Source organism: Ovis canadensis, chromosome 21 (assembly GCF_042477335.2).
Source record: "Ovis canadensis isolate MfBH-ARS-UI-01 breed Bighorn chromosome 21, ARS-UI_OviCan_v2, whole genome shotgun sequence".
NCBI lineage: Eukaryota > Metazoa > Chordata > Mammalia > Artiodactyla > Bovidae > Ovis > Ovis canadensis.
Genome location: NC_091265.1, coordinates 59,698,867 through 59,720,930, shown reverse-complemented (window position 1 = coordinate 59,720,930; position 22,064 = coordinate 59,698,867). Strand labels below are relative to the sequence as shown.

The window sequence follows — 22,064 nt, the reverse complement described above, 5'->3', positions numbered from 1 at the left end:
CAGGCTAGAACACTGGGGTGGGTTGACATTGCCTTCTCCAACTTGTCTCTAATCTTTCAAAATATATTTAATATGGGATCTGAGCTCCGAGGGGTGCTGTGTCATACCAGTGACTCGATCTTCTGTCTGACTCCTGGGGAACCAAACCACATCCCACTTCTGCAAAATGGAGTTGCTAGGAATGCCAGTGATGGGTGAGGTCTCTCTATTCATTGCCCGAGTCTGGCTGCATCATTTACTCATCAGTTGTGTGTTGAGACAGTACTGTCTCCGAGGCCCATTGCTGGGGAGACATTTGCCAGGGGAAGATACAAGTCACACACCGGGGAAGAGCTTTAATCATATAAGGCAGGAAAGAGTTAATGCCAAATGAGTGAGCACAGTGAGTCCTAAAGTTCCCGGAACCCAGCAGGCAGGGGCTGCTCCAGGGACAACCGGGGGCAGAAATCTCACCTTAACCCTCCAAAGACATGGCATTTCCACTTGGGACAAGGAGGAACAGAGAGGGTTTTAAGGGGCAGAGTCAGGGATTGGAAAGGAAGACGGTGCCTTCTTTGGCCCCTGGGCGCAGTTTCTCTTTTCTAAACCTTCACAAAGCCGCTGGGCTGCTGCTGGCTGGTGTTCTCCAACAGCCCCAGCCTTGCTCTCAGGGTGGCTCTCTCTCACGGCTCTGCAGAGTCTCCCTGGTCCTCAGCCAGTCTTGCCCCATCAGTGCCAGGAGAAACTGGAGGATACTGGACACTGGCTGGGGCGCTGCCAGCAAGTGCCAGGCTGTTGGCAGCTTAGATGGTTTCCTTGAGGGGTGAGACTCCCAGCTGCTGAAGAGAAACTTCTTCACCCTTCTCTTCTGCATCCTTCCTGGACAGGCGTTCTTTGACTCTGTTGAAATGAAAAGACAAATGACATAAAAAGGAGGTGATGAGAGGCAGGGATGGTGAGTGTCGTGGTCAAGGGTGTATTTGCTCCATATACAGGGGGTGTATCTCCGCTGTCCCAAAGTCCCCAAAGAAGGCAACCCGTCCTCTCATCCCTGTGAGGAACCTCAGCGGGTGCCTCCCACCATCCCGTCCACTCCCTCGCTCTCTCCTGAGGTCCACAGCCACCAGGGGCTGGCCTGGCTGCTATCAGCCAGACTTGCAAAGGATGCCAAGTCAAAGAGTCTTCGGATGAGGACCTGAGGCCAGACACACACCCCAGCTCACACAGCTGGTGAACAGGGCACCAGGCTCAGCCCAGTTTCTGCTGTTGGGCCGGGCTTGCCCAGGGACCAGGGGCACCAGTGAGACTCCGGGTCTGGGCCCTGGCCCAGGTAGAGGTCAGTCGCTCAGGAAGCAGGGAGGAGGGAGGAGTCAGGTGAGGATGAGGGCAATAGCCTCCTGGTAGCCCGAGGCTGCCCCCAGGGCTGCCTGTCCCTGACCGTATCTGGTTCCGCTGTTTCCTATTAAAGTCTTTGAAATCATTGTGTTCTGACCTTCTGTTTATTTCGTCCTCCTCTTGCACAGACTAAGAACTACCTGTTTTTCTACTTAGTTTTTCTTATCTTCTTGTCTAAATCACTCACATGAAGTGAAGTGAAGTCGCTCAGTTTGTATCCAACTATTTGCGAACCCCCCGGACTGTAGCCCACCAGGCTTTTCCATCTTTGGGATTCTCCAGGCAGGAATACTGGAGTGGGTTGCCATTTCCTTCTCCAGGGGATCTTCCCGACCCAGGAATCAGACCCAGGTCTCCTGCATTGCAGGCAGACGCTTTTAACCTCTGAGCCACTCCTGTCCAGTTTCAGCTGGTTCCATTTTGAGAAATTTTTCCACGTTCAAAACATTTCATCAGTGTTTTTTTTTTTTAATTTTTAATCCTTACCTATTCTATTTCTGATCTTTTAGTTCAATGGTTTAAGCCTTTGTGTGTGTGTGATCATGTCCTAACATAATCACAGAGAAACATTTTTCTTCTCGTTTTACTGTTCTGCATCTCTTTTCTGCCCATTAAGCCTCATTTTCCTGACTTCTGTCCCTTAGGGTCACTGAGGGACTGAAGCTTGTTGGTTTTGTTTGCTAAGTGCCTGTGGTGGGGAGTGAGAGGTGGTTCTCTCCAGTTCTGTCTAATAGATTCCTCTTCCCTTTCAAAGATGATTCCTAAAAACCCAGAGGCAGACATTCTCCAGATTCAACTGCTGCGACAGGTAGGCTTGCTCGATGTTATTTTTTAAACTCATCAAATGAGCAAAGACGACCAGAGGCAGCCTCTTCATGTAATCCAGTCTTTTTTTTTTTTTTTTGGCCGTGCCTCACAGCTTGCAGAATCTTAGTTCCCTGACCAGGGATTGAACCCAGAGCACAGCAGTGAGTGTGGCATCCTAACCACTGGACCCCCAGGGAATTATCAATGGTCTTTTGATACTTTCTTTAAATACAGTATAAAATATATATATAAGTATCTGAAATATAATATGTATATATATATATATATACACACACACACACACACACACACAGTGATTAGGACTCCACGCTCTCAAGATAAGCATTAAAAACATGCTTGGGTCAGCCATGCAGCTGGTGCTCACTATGGGTGGGAGGGCAGCAGGAGGTCCTAGCTGACCAAGACCCGGCCCTTGGCCTTGGTGGAAACCAGACCTCTGCTGAAAGGCTGAACTTTTCTCTCCACCCTTCACCTCTCCATGCCCCCACCAGTGGGAAGAGCTCCATGGAAGGTCACTGGTTGGACCTTTGGCACTTTCTCAGGCCAGGCTACCTCTCTTCCGGGTTTTCATGACACCTCACAAGCTTAGGGGAGCTTCAGCTTCACCCAGATCCTTCCCTCACTTCTAGGCCTGGGAAATGGGAACTGGCCTAATTGAATTCTTACAATTTTTTTCACTGTGTGACTCATCTCTTTGATTACCAAGGAAAACCTGCTCAATGCAGATAATTTGGAGAAAAAAATTCTAAATATAAAGCAGCCAGGAAAAAAATAAAATATCGCTTATACTTTGAGACAACCACTGTCACCATTTTAATATACTTTTTTTCTCTTTTGAGTCTCTATTTCTTGACATAATTAGGAAAATATCCTAATTATAACACACTGTTTAACAGCATATTGTAAACATTCCCCATGCCTTTAAAAACTCCTCAACATAACATTTAACTAGTGCACAGTGTATCATAGGTTATCTAAATTGCTAGATATTTGGAGAGTTGACATTTTTTTTCTGATACATTAAGCATGATGATGAATATCCTTGTAAATATACTTTGTCCACATTTCAGCTAATTTTTTTAGGGCAGAGTCTTTGAAATGTCATTGCTGCCTAGAAGCTTGTGGAAAATTTTCCAACTCATGGTCAGTAATGCCAAAGAAACTTCCAGAAAGCTTGCAGGAGTTTCCTCCTTGCTACCTGTACATCTCCTGCACTGAAAATGTTTCCTTAGTGAATATTTAAAACAGGACATCATATGGTTTTATTTGCATTTCTCTGATTATGACTGAGGTGGATATTTTTTCTCTGTTTACTTCCTACTGGCATTTCCTTCTTCGTGAATGTTCTATTCTTACATAAAAGGGCCTTTTTTAAAAAAACAGGATTAGTCAACTGCTCTTTTGCTATGTTGCTCCACAAGCTAGGGCATAGACCCAACTGGGGCTGAGCCCTGGACCACATCAGGCATTCAGATACTCTCAGAAACAGTATCTGGTCTCGTGATGAATGAAGGATCTTGAGGATGAGCAACTGGAACTTTAGAAACAGGCATTTTCTTTTCACCTTAATCTTTAACATCCTAGGCCTGTGACCGGCATTCATAAGTATCTGATGAGATTCAAAACAGAAAAATAAGAGGGGCTGAGAAGTTCTGAATTCTTATTGTCTAAATGTCTGAAACTCCACTCGGCTGTCTCATCAGAAAGGCTGTCTCTTGCTTCTCCTTCCCCAACAAACCACAACAAGTCCAGATGTGGCCATCTCATGTTTGGTTGGACAAGAACAGTCAAGAAGAACCCTGGACTGGTCACTGAAGAAGCCCAGGCACTACTTCTATAATTTATAATATGCTGGTCAAGTCTAAATCTCCTCCTGGAGGCAGCCTCTTACCAGCCTGTCTACACTGTTGATTGAAAATTATAGATTTGTGGTCTGCATCTGGCTTACCAGATTACACAGGCTGGTTTGGGCTATGACCAACGGAATGGAAAAGACCCTTCAGCAAGCTTGTGCTTGGCCTCCCTGAGATTGAGACCCACATCCTGATGGCTTGTGATGGGGGAATGAATGGCATCCTGGGGGCTCTGAGGACCCTGGCAGATGCGCTGGGTGCCCTGGCCTTTCCCGATGTTGGCCTATATTTTCTTCCTCCTGCCATATTGTATCCTTTGAATTATGACAACCTTAAATAAGTGTGCTTTGTGGAGTCTTATTAGTGCTTCCAATTATAAAATCCTGTGTAATTGCTGGAGTAGTGGAAGTCAAAGAGCAAAGGATCTACTCCAGCCTGAAAGGGACGCGACAACGGAATGCTGCTTGTGATTCTGAACCCGGCCTTCCTGCTCTGTAGGACGTGGTTGGGGAGGACGTGACTGAGGTCTGAGGGTGAAATGGTAGTCACATAGCAACATTAACTTTCTGCGGTGTGTGGCGGCTGTATTGTGCTCATGCAGAAGAACACCCTTGGGAAAATTACACATGAACATATTTGAAAGAGATTTCAACAACGTTCTCTGTATGGTTCAGGAAAAAAAAGTTCTTTGTCCAACACTAGTACTTCTGTTTGAGATTGTTCCAAATCACACAAGCATGTGTGTATACATATATATACAACTATAAAAATAAACAACAAAAGCAATACAAAATACGGGACTACTTTGTCACGCTTAAGAGAACTTCTCGTACTGTGGCCGTCACAAGCTCTTCCTCACCCCTGGGAGGAGGGGACTCCTGCTAGATCAGACCCAAACAGTAGATCGTTGTGAGAAAGAATTGCTTGTTGTCAATTGCTATAAAAATCAAAATTATCTGGGGCAAACGGTGCCCCAAATTCAGTTGGTTCATAGCCAGTAACAACATACTGTAGTTTCATAATTAATTGTTCCTGGCAAGATCAAAGGAAAGTATATTACCTAAAACCAGAATTTCATTTGGCATTACTCAGATTTTTCTATAGCCAGGGCAAGCAAAATCTGATTTTAAAAATGCCCAGGCCAGACCATTGCAGCAGGTTCTCTCTGCCATATTAGGGAAGGACACTTCCCCAGTTTCTCTTCCAAGTACCTGGGGCCCTCAGGCAACATCTCAGAGCACCTGCGAACAGGACTGGGTTATTGACAAATACTTACCAGCCCCTGGGATACCTGGGCCTACATCTGTTCTGTGGGACGAGTAGGGGCTAAGAGCAAAAGGAAGAACATTCCAGACAGGAACCCCTGGTGGTGGGCAGAGGTCGACCACCGGAGGGTGGGCAGGGACCAGATCCTGAGAGTTTTGCAAGGTTTCAATTTTTATCCTCAGTGCAATAGAAAGCCAAGAAAAGGTTCTGAGGAGAGGAATGCTGTGGTTCTACTCATTGGATAAGTCCTTCACACCAGCACCTGTGTAGAGAGGAAAGAGGAGAGGGGCAGGGAAGGATCTGAAGTTTTTGTGATTGTTCAGACAAAAGATGATGGTGGTCAGGAAAGGGGAGAGAGATGGACAGATTCAAAATATACTTTGGAGGTAGAATTGACAGGACGTGTCAAGGTCTATATCCTTGATCTGTATGAATCCAGACTTTGTCCACAGCTCAGGGTAGAAATGGGATGTTTATGGTTTGCGTTATGGATCCCGCAAGGCTTACAGGATCTTAGTTCCCCAACCAGGGATTGAACCTGTGCCCCCTGCGGTGGAAGCGCAGAGTTCTAACACTGAACCTCCTGAAAATTCCATGGGGGGTTATTTTTAAGGGATTCAAACACAGTCCACGCACACAGGCCTCTGGGCACAGATGGTTCGGCGGTGGAATCAAGCTAGACCCACAGAGGTCACCTGGCACCCTAAAACTGAGGCTCATCACGGAGCCCTTGTTGGTGAGAAATGCCTCAAGAAGCCACACAAGTCCCCTCTGGCTCTTATTTTAGAAACGTTGTCAAGGACATCCTGGTCAGCTCACACAGTGATCTCCCTGAGAAGACATGTTAGAGACACGTCTTCCAGTGCTAGCTGCTGAGAAAAACCTCCCTTTCTGGGAGGAACTGGTGTTCTTCGTCCTCTGTGAAAAGAGTCATCAATGAGGGGTCTCCCTTTCTGCTGCCAGAAAGCTTAGAGCCCAAGTGGAAAGCCGGTGGACAACCTTGTGGGCTGGTCTCTGCTTCAAACTGGGGCACCTCTTCCTCCGGCTAAACATCTGCCGCTGCTCTGCCACAGTTCACTTCAAGTTGTCCTATTTTTCCTGGTCTATAGGTTATTCTTATTTCTGTTTCACCGTTCGCTGTGGAAAGATGGAGGCGGGCAGGATGCTGGTCTCTTGGGCTCTGTTGTTGCCACCAGGCCACGTGTTAGCAGCACGTGGAGGACCCGCGCTTGTCTTCGCTGCCCACCCCGACTGTGCCCAGAGGCCCCTCACCTCCTCTCCATCGCCTCGATGGTCTCCACCAGGGGCACGTTTCGTGTCTCAGCCAGGAAGCAGACGGCCAGCCCGGCCAGGATCGAGGGGGCCCCGAAGCCCACGGGCGGCAGGACGGCGCTGAACTCCCCGAGCATGGTGAGCAGCGGGGCCACGAGGCCCCCGAGCCGGGCGTTGACCGAGGCAAAGCCCATTCCCATCTGCCTGTCAGAGCAGTGGGGCCGGGTTAGCCGCTGTGGCCTGGACGCCCAGAGGGCCCTGCGCGCCGGGTCCTGGGTGTTGGGGGCAGAGCAGAATGGAGAGCAGGTCCTGCATCAGCAAGCCCAGCAGGTGCCAGCCTGGAGTGAGGTCCTCCCAGTTTGGGGCCAGCACCCTTGCCTACCGCCTCACCTGCCCCCAGGCCCCCACCTGATCTCCGTAGGGTACAGCTCTCCCGTGAACAGGTACACACAGATGAAGGAGCTGGCCAGGCAGCCTTTGCCCAGTGCCGCCTGGGCCGTGCGCAGGCTCTGCATATCTGGGGGACAGGGGGACAGAGTTGCAGGGGGAGGCCAGAGCCCAAAAGGGGAGCAGGGAGGCACAGCAGGGTGGGGCTGGAGGGGGAGGGACTCCTGGGGAGGAGGGTGGATGAGGCTCAGAGCCTGCAGAGGGAGAAAGGAGGCAGAGCCCTGGGGGTAGAGGCTCAGGTTGCAGAACATGGAGGGGAGGACGGGGGCTTTCTACCTCCCAGGACCCAGAAGTCTGCACACTGCCCTTCTCTGCCCTCTGCCTCCTTCCTGCCTTATTCCATCTCTCATCATCAGTCCTTCTGGGGAGGCAGGCCGAGCTGCAGGGTTAGGCCTGGGTTCCAACCCCTGCTCTGACTCAGCTGGGTGACCTGGCCACTGTGACTCAACCTCTCTGAGCCTCCCTGTCCTCATCTGCAAAATGAGGAAAAAGCGCTCAGCGTCATTGAAAGTTTGCTGTTACCATGATTATTCACCATGCAGTTGGTTATAAACAGCAAAATTCCAATGACAAGCCCAACATCAGGGTGATGGTCAAAGAAATTATGACACGTCCTCTGGATTTGGGGGCAGCTCCCGCTGCACGCTGGAGTCAGGAGAGATTTTATAGAACACCCACACCTGGGCCCTGCTCCGTCTTCAGTACATCAAAGCCTCTTGGGGCTGGTTCAAGTTTGGGTATTTTTAGAAGACCCCCTCAGGGGAGTCTGATGTGCAGCTAGAGTTGAAAAACACCAATCAGGTTAAATACTAAATAGTATAAAAAATTAGGGTTATGAAACATTTGCATTAATGTGGAAATGCAACTTTGTTTTACAACAAATAGTGAAAAGAGATATATGTTTTATATAGATAACTATGTACAATATATACACATATTGTCCTATTTATAGTATTATATATATATTTATCTCAATTGTGTCAAGTACAAAATCTATGAATAGGAAAAAAAGATTGGAAGAAAATAAGTCAAAATTTCAATAGTAATAATCTATCTATTCTACCATTCCCTTGCGGCTCAAACAATAAAGAATCTGCCTGCAATGCAGGAGACCTGGGTTCAGTCCCTGGAATGGAAGATGCCCTGGACTAGGGATGGCAACCCACTGCAGTATTCTTGCCTAGAGAATCCCATGGACAGAGGAGCCTGGTGGCTATAGTTCATGGTGGTCGCAAAGAGTCAGACACAACTGGGCAACTAACGCACACACACATCTATTCTCAGGGAAGGAACTGAAGGACAGAGAAAGCAAACAACCTGCCCAAGGCCGTAGTGGCAGAACTGGGGGTCACAGCTGGGCCCTTGGCTTTGCTTGGGTCTTTGATATGCAAGCCTGGCTTCTTGCTGTGATCACTGGACTAAATACTGAGGTTTGGGTCCCTCTCTTTGAGAATGGTTGCCTTGGCCTGGAGCCCATGGGCTTTGGGAGTTTTCAAAGGTCTCCAGATTGGTGATGATTGCAGCCACCTTTGCAAACTACTGTTTCAGATCCACCTGGTGGAAGTTCAGACCCTCAAGTGCCTAGCCAGGCTCCAGAGGGACATGCCACCCCTCCCTCTGCCTCTCCAGCTCATCTTAGTGAAGTGAAAAGTGACAGTATTAGTTGCTCAGTTGTGTCCAACTCTTTGTGACACCATGGACTATAGCCACCAAGCTCCTCTCTCCATGGAATTCTCCAGGCAAGAATACTGGAGTGGATAGCTATTCCACTCTGGAGTGGATCTTTCCAACCCAGGGATCAAACCCAGGTCTTGTACATAGCAGGCAGATTCTTCACTATCTGAGTCACCGGGGAAGCCCTGGTGTTCTTATCCATCGTTCTAATCTCTCTGGCAAGACAGCAAAGGCTCTGAGGGCGAAGACTCACGTCCTTTGTAGATTCTCCACTGCGATACTATCAGTAGGTCCTAGTGCTTATTAAAAACTCCAGTAGTCTGTAGTCACTTTCTTTCCAGATCCAGAATATCCCTCAGCCTTGTTCCCGCACAGTGTCTGTTTGCCCCTGAAACCCTCAACCCCAAAGGGAGAAGCAGGCAGCTCACCTTCTGGCACAAACATGTTCGAGATCACCATGAGGCCGGCCAGGATGAGGAAGGAGGCCACTGTGGCCCGGCGGCCCACGTAAATCATGGTGGTGGTGGCCACCAGCATGGCCGGGATGTCTATGACGCCAAACAGGACCTGTACCAGATACACGCTGAGCCCAAACTTCTGCAGGTCCATGGCCAGGCCGTAGTAAGCCAGGGAGTTGGAGAACCTGGCAGAGGAGGCAGACGGCCCTGCTTCAGCCCAGAGCTCACTGTCCTGGATCTGAGAAGGGCACCCAAGGGTGAACGGCATAGGACTCCTATGCTGCTCTCCCACCAAAATATTCCCAGAACCTGACTACATAAGTGGGGAGCGAAAATGCCCCGGCTTGGCAGGACACTTCCTCCTGATCTCCTAAGCCTCTGGTTTTGGCCTTGGAGCCCGTGCCCCTCCATCCACATCCCTTCCCAGCCACCCTGAGTCCAGCCAGCATCATTCCAGCCCCTCCATCTCCAGGCTTCAGCGGCTGACCTGATCTGGACAGGACATCAAGAATTAGAGGGGGGTTCAAGAAAAAGCTTGTGACCGTTTAATATGGCTTGTCTCGAAACTTCTGTAAATCCTATGTTTTGTTAAAATATTTTCGTTATTCTTAAAAAAAAAAAAAAGGAATTGGAGGGAGGGACATCCCTGGTGGTCCAGTGATTAGGACTCAATCCCTGGCTGGGGAGCTAAGATCTCGGGGTTCACAGCCAAACTGACTGCACTGGCCTGGAGTTCCAACACTTGGGGTCTCCACAGAAGCTTACAAGGTCCCTGAGACAGTGTCTCAAAGAGTTACTTGTACATCCGTGTTTATAGCAGTGTCATTCACAATAGCCAAAAGGCGGAAGCAAGCCAGGTGTCCATCAACAGCAAGTGGTCTACACATGCAAAGACTCAGCCCGAAAAAGGCAGAAATTCTGACCATGCTACAGCACAAATGGACCTTGAGGACATTATACTAAGTGAGATAAGCCACTCACAAAAAGATAAGTATCGTATGATTCCACTTATGGGAGGCCCCTAGAGTGGTCGAGTTCACAGACATGGAGGGCAGAATGCTGGTTGCCAGAGGTTGGGGGGGAGCAGGAATGGAGGAGATATTGTTTAATAAGTACAGAGTTTCAGTGTCGAAAGATGAAAAGAGTTCTGCTGATAGTGGTACAACAATGTGGTAGGTACGCAACACGGCTGAACTGCACAGTTACAAATGGTTAGGAAGCTGTGACTTCCCTGGTGCTCCAGTGGTATAGATTCCACACTTCCACTGCAGGGGGCACAGATTTGATCCTTGGAAACTAAGATCCCATTTGCCACGTGACATGGCCAAAAAAAATGCTTAAGATGCTAAAGTTTCTGTTATGTGTATTTTATGACACTTTCTGGATGTGAAACAAAAGAAAATATCCCTGAGGAAGGGGCTTGAGATGGGCCCTCATGACCCACCTGCATAGGTCTTGTTTCTCTGTAGGACATGCTGGCACAGACCCAGGAGTGTAGGGAGACGGGAAGTGGAAAAACAGAAAGTGGCAGTGGGCTCTCTCCTACCAGGGCCCAGCATCAGCCCCCAAACCTCTTACTGAGAAACTCCTGCCATCCCTCCCAGTTATCCCCAGCCGTGTGAGTCAGTGAAGATGGAGAAAAGGAGAACAGACCTCAGGAAAAGGTGACAGTCATTCTTGCGGGCACTACTGACAGTAGCCAAGACATGGAAGCAACCTAAATGTCCATGGACAGATGAATGGATAAAGAAGTGGTAGGACTTCCCTGGTGGTGCAGGGGTTAAGAATCCACCTGCCAATGCAGGGGTCACGGGTTCGATCCCTGGTCCAGGAAGATTCCACATGCTGTGGAGCAACTGAGCCTGAGCGTCATATACTAAACCTGCGTGCCCTAGAGCCCGCGCTCCACAAGAGAAGCCACAGCAGAGAGAAGCCGTGCGCTGCAAATAGAGGGGAGCCCCAGCTCTCCGAAACTGGAGAAAGCCTCTGCAGCAGTGAAGACTCAGTGCAGCCAAAAAAAAAAAAGAACGAATAAATAAATTTTTAAAAATAAAATAAAGAAGATGTGGTATATTTATACAGCGGAATATTACTCAGCCACAAAAAAGAATTCAATAATGCCATTTGCAGGAACATGGAAGGACCTAGAGTTTATCACATCAAGTGAAGTAAAACACAGGAAGATAAATATCATTTGATATCACTTGTATGTGGAATCTAATGATACAAATGAGTTTACATATGGAACAGAAAGACCCACAGACATAGAAAAGAAACTCACAGTTTTTATAGGGAAAAGCGGAGGAATTTGAGATTAACATATCCAGTTTGAGAGAACTCCGGGGGTTGGTGATGGACAGGGAGGCCTGGCGTGCTGCAATTCATGGGGTCGCAAAGAGTCGGACATGACTGAGCGACTGAACTAACTAACTATATACCTACTATAGACAAAATAGATAACCAACAAAGACTACCATACAGCACAGGGAACTATACTCAATATTTTGTAATAAACTATAAGGGAAAAGAATCTGGAAAAAAAAAGATAAGAAGTTAACACAACATTGTAAATCAGCTATGTACTTCAGTTTAAAAAATAAGAGAGAAAAATGATGGATTTTTCTGGGTGAACCTGACCTAGTCATGCTGCTGCTGCTGCTAAGTCGCTCCAGTCGTGTCTGACTCTGTGCGACCCCATACACGGCAGCCACCAGGCCCCCCTGTCCCTGGGATTCTCCAGGCAAGAACACCGGAGTGGGTTGCCATTTCCTTCTCCAATGCATGAGGTGAAAAGTGAAAGTGAAGTCGCTCAGTCGTCTCTGACTCTCAGTGACCCCATGGACTGCAGCCCACCAGGCTCCTCAGTCCAAGGGATTCTCCAGGCAAGAGTACTGGAGTGGGGTGCCATTGCCTTCTCCAGAAATCCTTTAATTCTAGATATAGAGGTCAAAGGTGGGGAAGTCAGAGACTCGAAATATGAGAAGGATTTGCTGTGATGAAAATCCTCTCTTGAGATGGAGGTGGCCATATGGCAAGAATATAAATGGCCTCAATGACCTGAGAGAGTGGCCCTTGGCTAACAACTAGTGGAGAAATGAACATGTCAGTCCCACAACAACAAAGAACGCAGCCAACAACTTGAATGAATCTGAAAGTGAATTCTTCCCATGCAGCCTGCCCACCATCTTCATTTCAGCCTTGTAAGGAAATCCTGAAGCGAGAACTCAGCCATGTTATGCCTGGACTTCTGACCTATGCAACTAGAAGCACATAAATGGGTATTGTGTGGAATCTACAATATGACACAAAGGAGCTAATCTATGAAATAGAAACAGACTCACAGATGTAGGGAACAGACTTGTGGTTGCCATGGGGGAAGAGAAGAGGGGGAGGTTGGACTGGTTTGGGATTAGCAGATCCAAACCGTTACATACAGGATGGATAAACAGCAAGGTCCTACGGAATGGCACAGGGAACTATATTCAATATCTTGTGATAAACCATAGTGGAAAAGAACATGAAAAAGAATGTATATATATATGTAATATAACAGTCACTTTGCTGTACAGTAGAAACTAACACACCACTATAAATCACTGTAAACCAACTATCCCTCAACAAATAAACTTAAAAAATGGTATTGTTTTAAGGGTGGTTCAAGAGAGACAGGACATATGTACACCTATGGCTGATTCATGTTGATGTTTGATAGAAAACAATAAAATTCTGTAAAGCAATTATCCTTTAATTAAAAAAAAATTTTAAAAAGGGGGAAACTGTTGCTTAAAAGACATTGTTAGTTTATTGAACCTGGGTATTTCTTAAGACTTCAAATGTACTTCTGTATCATTAATATTTCATTAAAGAAACTCGATTAATAAAAAAATGGTATTGTTTTCAGCTGTTATGGTCATTTGTTACATAGCAACATGAAACTAATACAGCATATGAAAACTGAAGTGATTGTTGAGAGGGTTGAGGGACACCCAGTCAAAAATTAACTGGTTTCCATTCATATCCTTTGCTCAATAACGCGTTTGCCCAACTGGGGATTAGAAAGTGGGGAATATAAGGAGTGGCCTGTGAAGACGTGAGCGCCCCAGCTGAAAGTCTTCCCAGAACCTGGGTCCTGAGGAGCCCTCTGGAGGCAACACTTTTGGGGCAGAAGCCCTCTGAATGCTCAGTGCAGGGGACACCCCCACATTTGCAGGGCACAGGGACACAAGTGTTTTTCCAGAGTGGGGAACTTCCCAGAATCCCCTGGAGGCATATTAGGATACAACCAGGGGTATTTCATTCAAGTTGCCTGGCTGATTTCAGTCGGTGCCCCAGCTGGGTGAGACCCATCTCCAGATGTGGGTACCCTAGGTCAGCAGGGGTATCTTATGCACAACCTTAGGTCTTAGCAACCAGCGGGGGCCCAGAGGACCCTGGACACTCAGAAGACATGGGAAAAAGCATGGGGAACAGGACTGACTTCACAAGGCCCTTCTGTGCATTGTTTTAAGTGTTTGAGAGTTTGTCAGTGGGGACACTGGCGTGACCTGGGCTTGGGTCAAAGTCCTGGCCAGGAGCCCAATACCTACCAGACCACCATGAGACAGCACGTGACTTTACGGATGGCTGGGGTTCGGAAGAGGTCCAAGACTGAGTTGGAGGGGCGACCAGTTGCAAACTCACTCTGGATGTAGGAGCTCACCACCTGGGCGAGGAAAGTCTGATCAGGGGAAGGCGGGATCTGCTATCCTATTCCCAGGGGAGGGCCTGGTAAGTCGAGAGCCCTGGCAGGATGGTTGACTCTTGTCTCCTCCCCAGTCTGGTTCCAGGACTCTGAGGTGAAGCAGAGGCTCCAACCTGAGTCCCAGGGTGCCTGGGCTTCCCACTGATTAGGCTGAAATAACCAGGGGCACCCTCAGGCCCCACTCCTGGCATTAACTCTGAGACGGTCTCAGCCAGTGGTTAAGAAGGCAGGTTCCCAGGGGTTCTGCCACCTCCTATCGTGTTTTCTTAAGCAGATTGCCTAAGTTATTATTTCCCTGTCTGTTCCCTCTGGATCCAAAGGGTTGGGTGACTTGGTAATCCAAACATCAGATTCCTCATCTTTAAAAGTGGGGCATTAGGAAATCCCCTGGTGGTTCGGTGATTAGGACTCGGCGCTTTCACTGCCATGGCCCCAGTCCAATCTCTGGTTGGGGAACTGAGATCCTGCGAGTTGCACAGAGCAGCCAACAAAAAAAAAGTGAGGCATTAAATGAGATTGTGTATGGAAAACCCTCAGCACGGTATCAAGCAACTGGCTAGATAAATGTGTTTATTTATAATAAATGGTAGCTATCTTATCATAAGTGGTATGCATGGTAAATGGTACTTTTATTATTGATTATTTGATAATTTCATCTTAGGATTTTTATTTTATTGAATTTTTGGCTAAATGTGAATGGGTTATTTCCCCATCAAAGCAGTGAAATGATTTACCCCAGATCACACAGCCTTTCTATGGTTAAACATTTTTGTCTCACTGGAGCTCATCCCATTCTATTTATTCTCAGCCTGTTCACCTGGATGGTGAGTCCTGGCAAGTCACCAAATCCTAGCACATCTCGAGGCTGCCAGCAAGACTGAAAACTGGTGCTCCCTGAACTCGCACCAGACCTGCCTACCTCCTTGGTCAGCCTTTCCCCTTCCTCCTTTCTCCCATTCATCGCAGCCACCTTCCGCAGGTTCCTCAGAGCTGCCTGGGTCTTGCCATGGAGGAGGAGCCATCGAGACGACTCTGGCAGCCACCTGGGACCGAGAGAAGGATGGAGAAGGAGAGGCACAGAAATGGCCACCGTGACGGCCTGTGATGGCCACTGGGGCCCTGAGTGGGCAGGGTGGCACTCGAGCCATTCCTCAAACCAGAGCTCACCCTCTTTCACCTTCCAGACCCCAGAGAAAAGGAAAAACCCTTGCTGTCAGCAGAATCAGGAAAACTGGGGGACACGCGGCCTCTCTCGAAGCACATCTTTCAGAGAATCTCTACAGTGTATTTAGAGACGACATGGGCCTTCCGGTGTCCACAGATCTGGTTTTGAAACTGGTTCTGACCCCAGTAAATGGCCTTTTTGTTTGTTTTCCTTTGGTTGTTTGTTGTAGTTAATTTTCTTTTTTTCTTAAAATTTTTGCTGGAGTATAGTTGATTTATAATGTTGTGCTACTCTCTGCTATAACAGCAAAGTGAAACAGTCACACATATACCTAAATCCCCTCTTTTCTAGATTCTCTTCCTATATAGGTCATTGTAGAGTACTGAGTAGAGTTCTCTATGCTATATAGTAGGTCCTTATTGGTTATCTACTTTATATATGAAAAAAGAGTGAAAGCGTGTTGCTCAGTCGTGTCCGACTCTTTGCAATCCCATGGACTGCAGCCTGCCAGGCTTCTCTGTCTATAGAATTCTCTAGATATGAATGCTGGAGTGGGTAGCCATTCCCTTCTCCAGGGACCCTTCCCGACCCAGGGATTGAACCTGGGTCTCCTGCACTGCAAGCATATTCCTTACCATCTGAACCACCAGGAAGCCCTAACTTATATATAGTAGTGTTTTATGTCAATCCCAGTCTCTCCCCGTATGGGGCTTTGAAGAAGTCATGGATCCACCTGGGCTGCCTCAGCGATCCTCCTATAAAATTCCCTGGGGTTGCTGTGAGGCGCAAAGGAGCTGATGAAGGCAAAGCTCTCGGTGTGTTCTGGAGCCCCTCAGTAATGTAAGGGGTCCTAGCCTGAACCTGCCCACAGCCATGCATGGTCCTCGGGAGCCCATGTCCTCACTCCTGCATGTCCCCACCACGTCCCCCAGATTCCAGTCGCTGCCCACCCCAAGGCTCCCCCAGGGACAGGTGAGGGCCCGGCTATGCAGGTGCTCTGCCTCAGCCCTCTCTGCTCAGGACGTACCAAGAGTAGAGGAAAAAGACGAGGAAGGGGACAGAGACCGCAAACTGCAGCCACCGCCAAGGGCGGATCAGGTACGCCACGCCCGCCAGGATGAGCTGACCGGAGGTGAACGAGAACCCCAGCAAGATCCCCGCCACGGTCCGGCCCCGGGTGGGCATCCACTCCACGACTGCGGAGAAAACCACGCCAGGCTCAGCGGGGCTTGTTGCTCACGTGGGTGTTTAATTCAAGCCTCCCCCTCCTTTAGAATGACCCTGTGGCAGCTGGAAATCATTCCAGAGAGGCATTGAGCATGGCAAAGACGTCCCAACCTCAGTCCTTACCCTTAGACAAATGCCAGGTGGACTCAAGAGCTTCACGTAGGGCTTCCCTGGTGGTCCAGGGTTAGGAATCCACCTTGCAAGGGAGGGGACATGGGTTTGATTCCTGGTCCAGGAAGATTCTACATGCCATGGGGCAACTAAGCCTGTGCACCACAAGTACTGAAGCCTGAGCCTGAAGCCTTTGCTCCGCAATAAGAGAAGCCGCTGCAGTGAGAAGCCGGCACACTGCAACTAGAGCGTAGCTCCCAAACTAGAGAAGGTCCCTGCGCAGCAACAAAGACCCAGCACAGCCAAAAATAAATAAATACATATTAAAAAGGAGCTAAATATAACAATAAAAGCATAACAATATTAGAAGAAACCATGCTAGATGTCTTTTCAATCTTAGAGTCAGGAAAGGCTTTTCCAAGAATGTCACAAAACCCAGAAACAACAAAAGGGAAGACCAACAAAGAGCTTCATAAAAATAAGAAGTCTCTGCTTAAAAAAAAAAAAAAAACCCATTGTAAGCAGAGTCATAACTTCGGCAAAAAAGACAGGAAAAAAAAATACCATTTCAAATAATAGTCAAAGGGTGAATTTCCCTAATCTGGGAAGAATTCTTACAGATCAATAGGAAAACAACTAACACGTCAAAAGGAAAAACGGGCAAAGGCTGTGAACAGTTGGTTGAAAAGGGAATATAATGACTCTTAATTACACGTGTTTATCTGTGTTAGTTGCTCAGTCGTGTCCCACTCTTTGTGACCTTGTGGACTAAATATAGCCTGCCAGGCTCCTCTGTCCATGGAATTCTCCAGGCAAGAATACTGGAGTGGGTTGCCATTCCCTTCTCCAGGGGATCTTTCTGACCCAGGGATTGAACAAACCCGGGTCTCTTGCATTGTAGGCAGATTCTTTATCATCTGAGCCACCAGGGAAGCCCCTCTTAATTACATGATTTTTTGCAAATAGCAAATAGCAAAATGATTTAAATGTCCATCCGTGGGGGCCTGGTGACGTAGAGCAGGCACACTCTCACGAAGCGACCAGAATAAACGGAAGAGGATGCTGCTTTCAGGCAGCAGCCAGCTCGTGTGTCCAGTCCATTGGCAAACCCTGTGGCTTCTCCCCGCAGACAGAACCTCAGAGCCTAACTGCGCCTTCCTGCCTCCCCCTGCGCTAACCCCGGCTCACTCCAGCCTCGCCTCTTGCCAGGTGACCGGATGAGCCTCGGACCGGCCTTCCTGCTCCTGTCCTCGAGCCGCATGCAGCCTGAGGGGTCCTGGCCGACGCCAGGTGGGACCAAGTCAGGCCTGTTTACCCTCCAGAGGCTGCCCCCTCGCTCAGAGTCAAAGCCAACGTCCTTCAGGGCCAGCAGGTCTAAGGATCTGCCGCTGTCGTCCCAGCCCGTTTGTCACCCACCTCAGCTCTGTCCAGCCACGAGGCCCTCCTTGCTCTTGAGTCCACTAGACACACTCTCCCCTCAGGGCCTTTGTCTGGAACGTTCTCGCCCGGTGGCCACAGGTCCCCTTCCCTCACCCCCCTCAAGCTTTGGTCCAAGTGACCCCTTCTCAGCGAGGCCTGCCCTGAGCCAATAAAGCTGCAGGCTCTCTCCGCCTCAGGCCGCCGCCGCCCGGCCCCCTCGCCTGGCCGCTCTCATCCCCTTTCTGGGCTTTAGTTTTCCTCTGTAGCGCTTGTCACCTTCTAACACACTACGCAGTCCGCTTCTTTGTGTTGTTTATCTGTCTTCTTGCAGGAGAACATGGGCTCTACAGAGCAGGATCTACTTGTTTGCCATCTCGCACACTTAGTCGTGTGTGTGTGTGTGTGTTCGTGTATGTGTGTGTTCGTTGTGTGTGTGTTCGTGTGTATGTGTTCGTGTGTGTGTGTAGGGATGTGTGTATATGGTGCATGTCTTGTGGTTAGGAGTGTGTATGGTGCGTGTGTAATGGTTAGGAGCATGTGTGTGTGTCTGTATGTAGGAGTATGTGTATATGGGTGTGTGTATGTGTAGAGGTGTACACATTGTTGTGTATACAATATACACATTATATATTGTGCAGGGGTGGGTGTTGTGGTTAGAAGTGTGCATGTGTGTATGTCAGGATGTATGTATATGGTGTGTGTGTGTGGGTGTGTGTGTGTGGGTGTGTGTGTGTGTAGGCATGTGTATTATACAGGTGATTCTAGCAGGAGATGGATTTTGGACAACTGTTTCTGCCTTTCGATTCCACGAGCCATGGCTGGACGCCCACCCTGAAGGATGAGGCGGGTGGGCTGGGGTTTGCTGAGGTCCCACTGTGAGCTCAGCACCCTTCAATGTCCGGATGTGGGGAGGAGAGGTGACCAGAGTGTGACCTGGAGCATCCTAGTTCTCCAGCCCCAAGATTCCCCACCACCCTGGGATAAAAGACCCCAACAAACCAAGTAATTAGAGGCAGGGGCGGGCCTGCGTCCAGGGTGGGCTTCCTCTGCCCACACGGCTCTCTGCCACAGCCACTGGAACCAGCCTGGAGTTACTACTGACCCTGTCACTGTGGGGTGGGGACATTCCCACCTGGCACCCAGGAGGCCAGGCCGCCAGTGGCCCCAAGGGGAAGCCTCGCCTCTTTTGGATCCACATACTTTCAGGATGCCTGCCACCCACCCCGGGGACGCCTGTGTCTCATCTCGTTTCCATGCCCCCACACTAAGCCCCACAGGAGCCTGGCACACAGTAGGTCCTTAGTAAGTGGTTATTGCTGACTAATTCACAAAAGAAGGGAACCCAGCCCTTTCAGCTCACAGACAGGCAAATCGCAACCCAGGGTCCCCGGCTTGCTGCTGGCAGACCCCACTGAGAACCCAGGTCTCCTGAGAACCCTGGTGGGAGGCTGTGAGTTGAGGTCACCGGATGAGAATCCCACCACAAGGAAATGGGAAAGATGCCCACCAGTGGGGCTGCCCCTGCCCTCCTGCCCCTGCCAGGCCCCTCCCCTCCAGTCCCCTCCATGGCTGGACTCACCCAGAGAGAGAGAGTTTAGGATGATGCCGGAGAAGGTCATGCCCATCAGGAATCGGCAGAAGCAGTAGGTGCCAAAGGAGCTGAAGTACGCCGTGGCTGCCCCCGAAACTGCCAACTGCAGGTATGACCAGACCAGGGGGGCCTTGCGGCCCAGCCTGAGCCCGGCCATGGGCACAGGGTTAGGGTTCCGAGGTGGCAGCAGCTTCCCCCACGGCTGTTGTGGAGGGAGGATGAGAGGAAGCTACTTATCCCCACCCACTACCCCCCAGTTTGAAAGCCGCTCATCCTAAGCGAAGCGCATTCGCTGGGGCCCAGGCCCCGGCAGAGGCCAGGGAGGGAGAACGTGGCGTGGAAGGAGAGCGGGAATGAAGAGACACCTTCCCACCTTCGTTCTTTCACTCAAGGAGAATTCTAGCTCCCGACCAAGCCCCCACTCTCCCAGGATTTGGGGGAAGGCAGAGATTCTGCAGAGGCCCAGAAGCTGGTGCGGAGGGTTATGAGAGGGTCCCCTGAGTGACTTCCTGGCAGGGGATAGCCCTTGAAGCAGAACTCACGGGGGTGTGAGCCCTTGAGGGGGCCCAGGCTGATGGGAGCAGGACCCCAGGGGCCGGTCTTCATTTGGATTGGTCATTTTGCGGGGGCCAGGGTGAGGTGGGGCTTGTTATACCATAAAGGAGTCCAAGGCCAGGGAAGCAGGGCCTTGGCATTGCTTCATTTGTAAGTGAGGGTCCGGGGCTGGAGCCCCAGCTGGGTCAGGTGGGCAGCACCTCTTGCTCACACACCGCACGTTACACTCATTCATTTCATCACTCATTCATTGATTCTGTTGCACAGATGTCCATTGATGACCTCTAAGGGGTAGGTCTGAGCTGGGGGCAAAGAAGACACTATGCATAAGATATAGGCTCATACAGAGAAAGATCCAATGTGTGATGACACAGGGCGACAGGGGCTACGACAGGGCCACCCACGAGGCAGCTGAGCCACACAGCACAGTCCAGGGTGTGGGTCTGCAGTCCTGGAGACCCAAGAGCCTGAAGATTGTGAGGAGGGGCTGTGGGGTGGGGAGAGGAGAGGGGAGGGAGAGAGAAGGGGAGGCGAAGCAGGGAGGGAAGGGAAAGAGGACGGAGGAGGGAAGGATGCCAGCTCCATCAGGGCTGCGGTGTGTGCTGCGCTTCGGGGCGTCTCTGTACCCTCAGGGGCCCTGATGGTCAGCAGTGGCTCACCCACACAGTGGGGTGCAGCCTGGATGTAGGCAGGATGGGATAGCTGTCTGAAGCAACGCGCAGAGGCCTCGAATGAAGTAAAATCTTGATAGAGAACCATGTGTGGGCTGCGCCAGCGTTTGCATGAGAAAGGGGGACGGAGCACGTGTGCGTGCGCTCTCGCACTGTTGTTGCTCAGTGGCCCAGTCGCGCCCGACTCTGCGACTCCCCGGAGCTCGCCCAGCCTTGGATTGTATAAAACCATAAAACATCTCTGTGAGATACACAGAAACCAGGCTGCCCTAGAGGAATTACTGGAGTGCAGGGCAGAGGGGAGAACGCTGGCCTGCATACCCACTTGTACCTTCTGGAATTTTGAACCACGTGAATGTATTATATGTATTATAATAAATTATATAATACAACATATAATACATACATCTACTTTAAAACATATATTTTAAATACATTAAAATACATATTATTTTCAAATTTAGTTTAAAATAAACTTTAATAAAGAATAGTTAATGAAGAGACTGGGGAGACCCTCTGCCCCAAAGGCTCACCTGTCTGCAATACTGCCAAACACAGCGGCGCCTGCCAGCACCCCGGCCATGTAGACGGACTGAGCCAGGTCGCGGAGGGTGCGGGCCTCACACACCAGGTCCCACTGCAGAGGAGGGAAGGATGCTCCAGCCTTGGCCTGGGGTGCAGCCCCCACCAACTCCGCAGCCCCTGGCCCCACCTGACCTCCGTCACGATGGTGGACGGGAAGACACTGCGGTTGTAGACCCAGCCGTCCTTGCAGCCCTCCGTGGCTGCCCCGTGGACAGAGGTGTTAGGGCTCAGGAGGGCCCACTGAGGCCGTGTGAAGCGCCGGCATGGCTCGGGGAGCCCGAGCGGGTCCAGGGGTATGGTGGCTTTCAGCCAGGCCCCCGAGCCGTAGACGGCAGCCACGCTGTGGTTGGTGGGGCTCTGGCAGTGGTGGGGGGGCACGGCGGCCGTGAAGTTCTGCAGGAAGTTGTGGCAGGCCAGCAGGCTGCAGGGAAGCAGCAGCAGGGCCGTGGAGACGAGCTGGAAGCGACCCACACCACCCAGGGTGTCCAGCAGGTCTGTGAAGGCCATGGCCCCGGGCCCGACCTGAGGCCCAGGTGTGGGGCCTTAAGTAAAGGGGCTGGGCCCTGGGAGGTGGAGGAACGGCCTGGGGTTAGGACCGCAGATGCCCCGTGTCCGGAACTCACAGGAGTCCGGTTACACCTCACAGGAGGCCTGGGGCGTCCCCACATCTGCAAGTTCCCCTACTGCCAAGCCCCTTCTCCTCATTTCTCCTAACCTCTCACCTCCCGGGTTAGAAAAGCAGGAGGTCCCAGGGGGCTGCCTCACAGCCCCCTGCCCAGATCTGCAGGCCCAGGCCCCTGCCCACGGCCCTCATGGGGGGACCCCAG

General features: G+C 50.1%; 1 protein-coding gene across 1 annotated transcript; it reads right to left on the bottom strand.

Moving 5' to 3' along the window:
• Positions 1–782: 782 nt before the first annotated feature.
• Positions 783–21,744, bottom strand: LOC138427030 (solute carrier family 22 member 20-like). Its single transcript, XM_069566211.1, has 10 exons — positions 21,370–21,744; positions 21,186–21,289; positions 19,415–19,569; positions 16,106–16,274; positions 14,833–14,956; positions 13,759–13,874; positions 9,143–9,357; positions 7,002–7,110; positions 6,594–6,797; positions 783–879 (listed from the first exon to the last, which is right to left on the bottom strand). Exons 1-10 carry the CDS (start codon positions 21,742–21,744, stop codon positions 783–785), a joined length of 1,668 nt encoding a protein of 555 aa, XP_069422312.1.
• Positions 21,745–22,064: the final 320 nt, after the last annotated feature.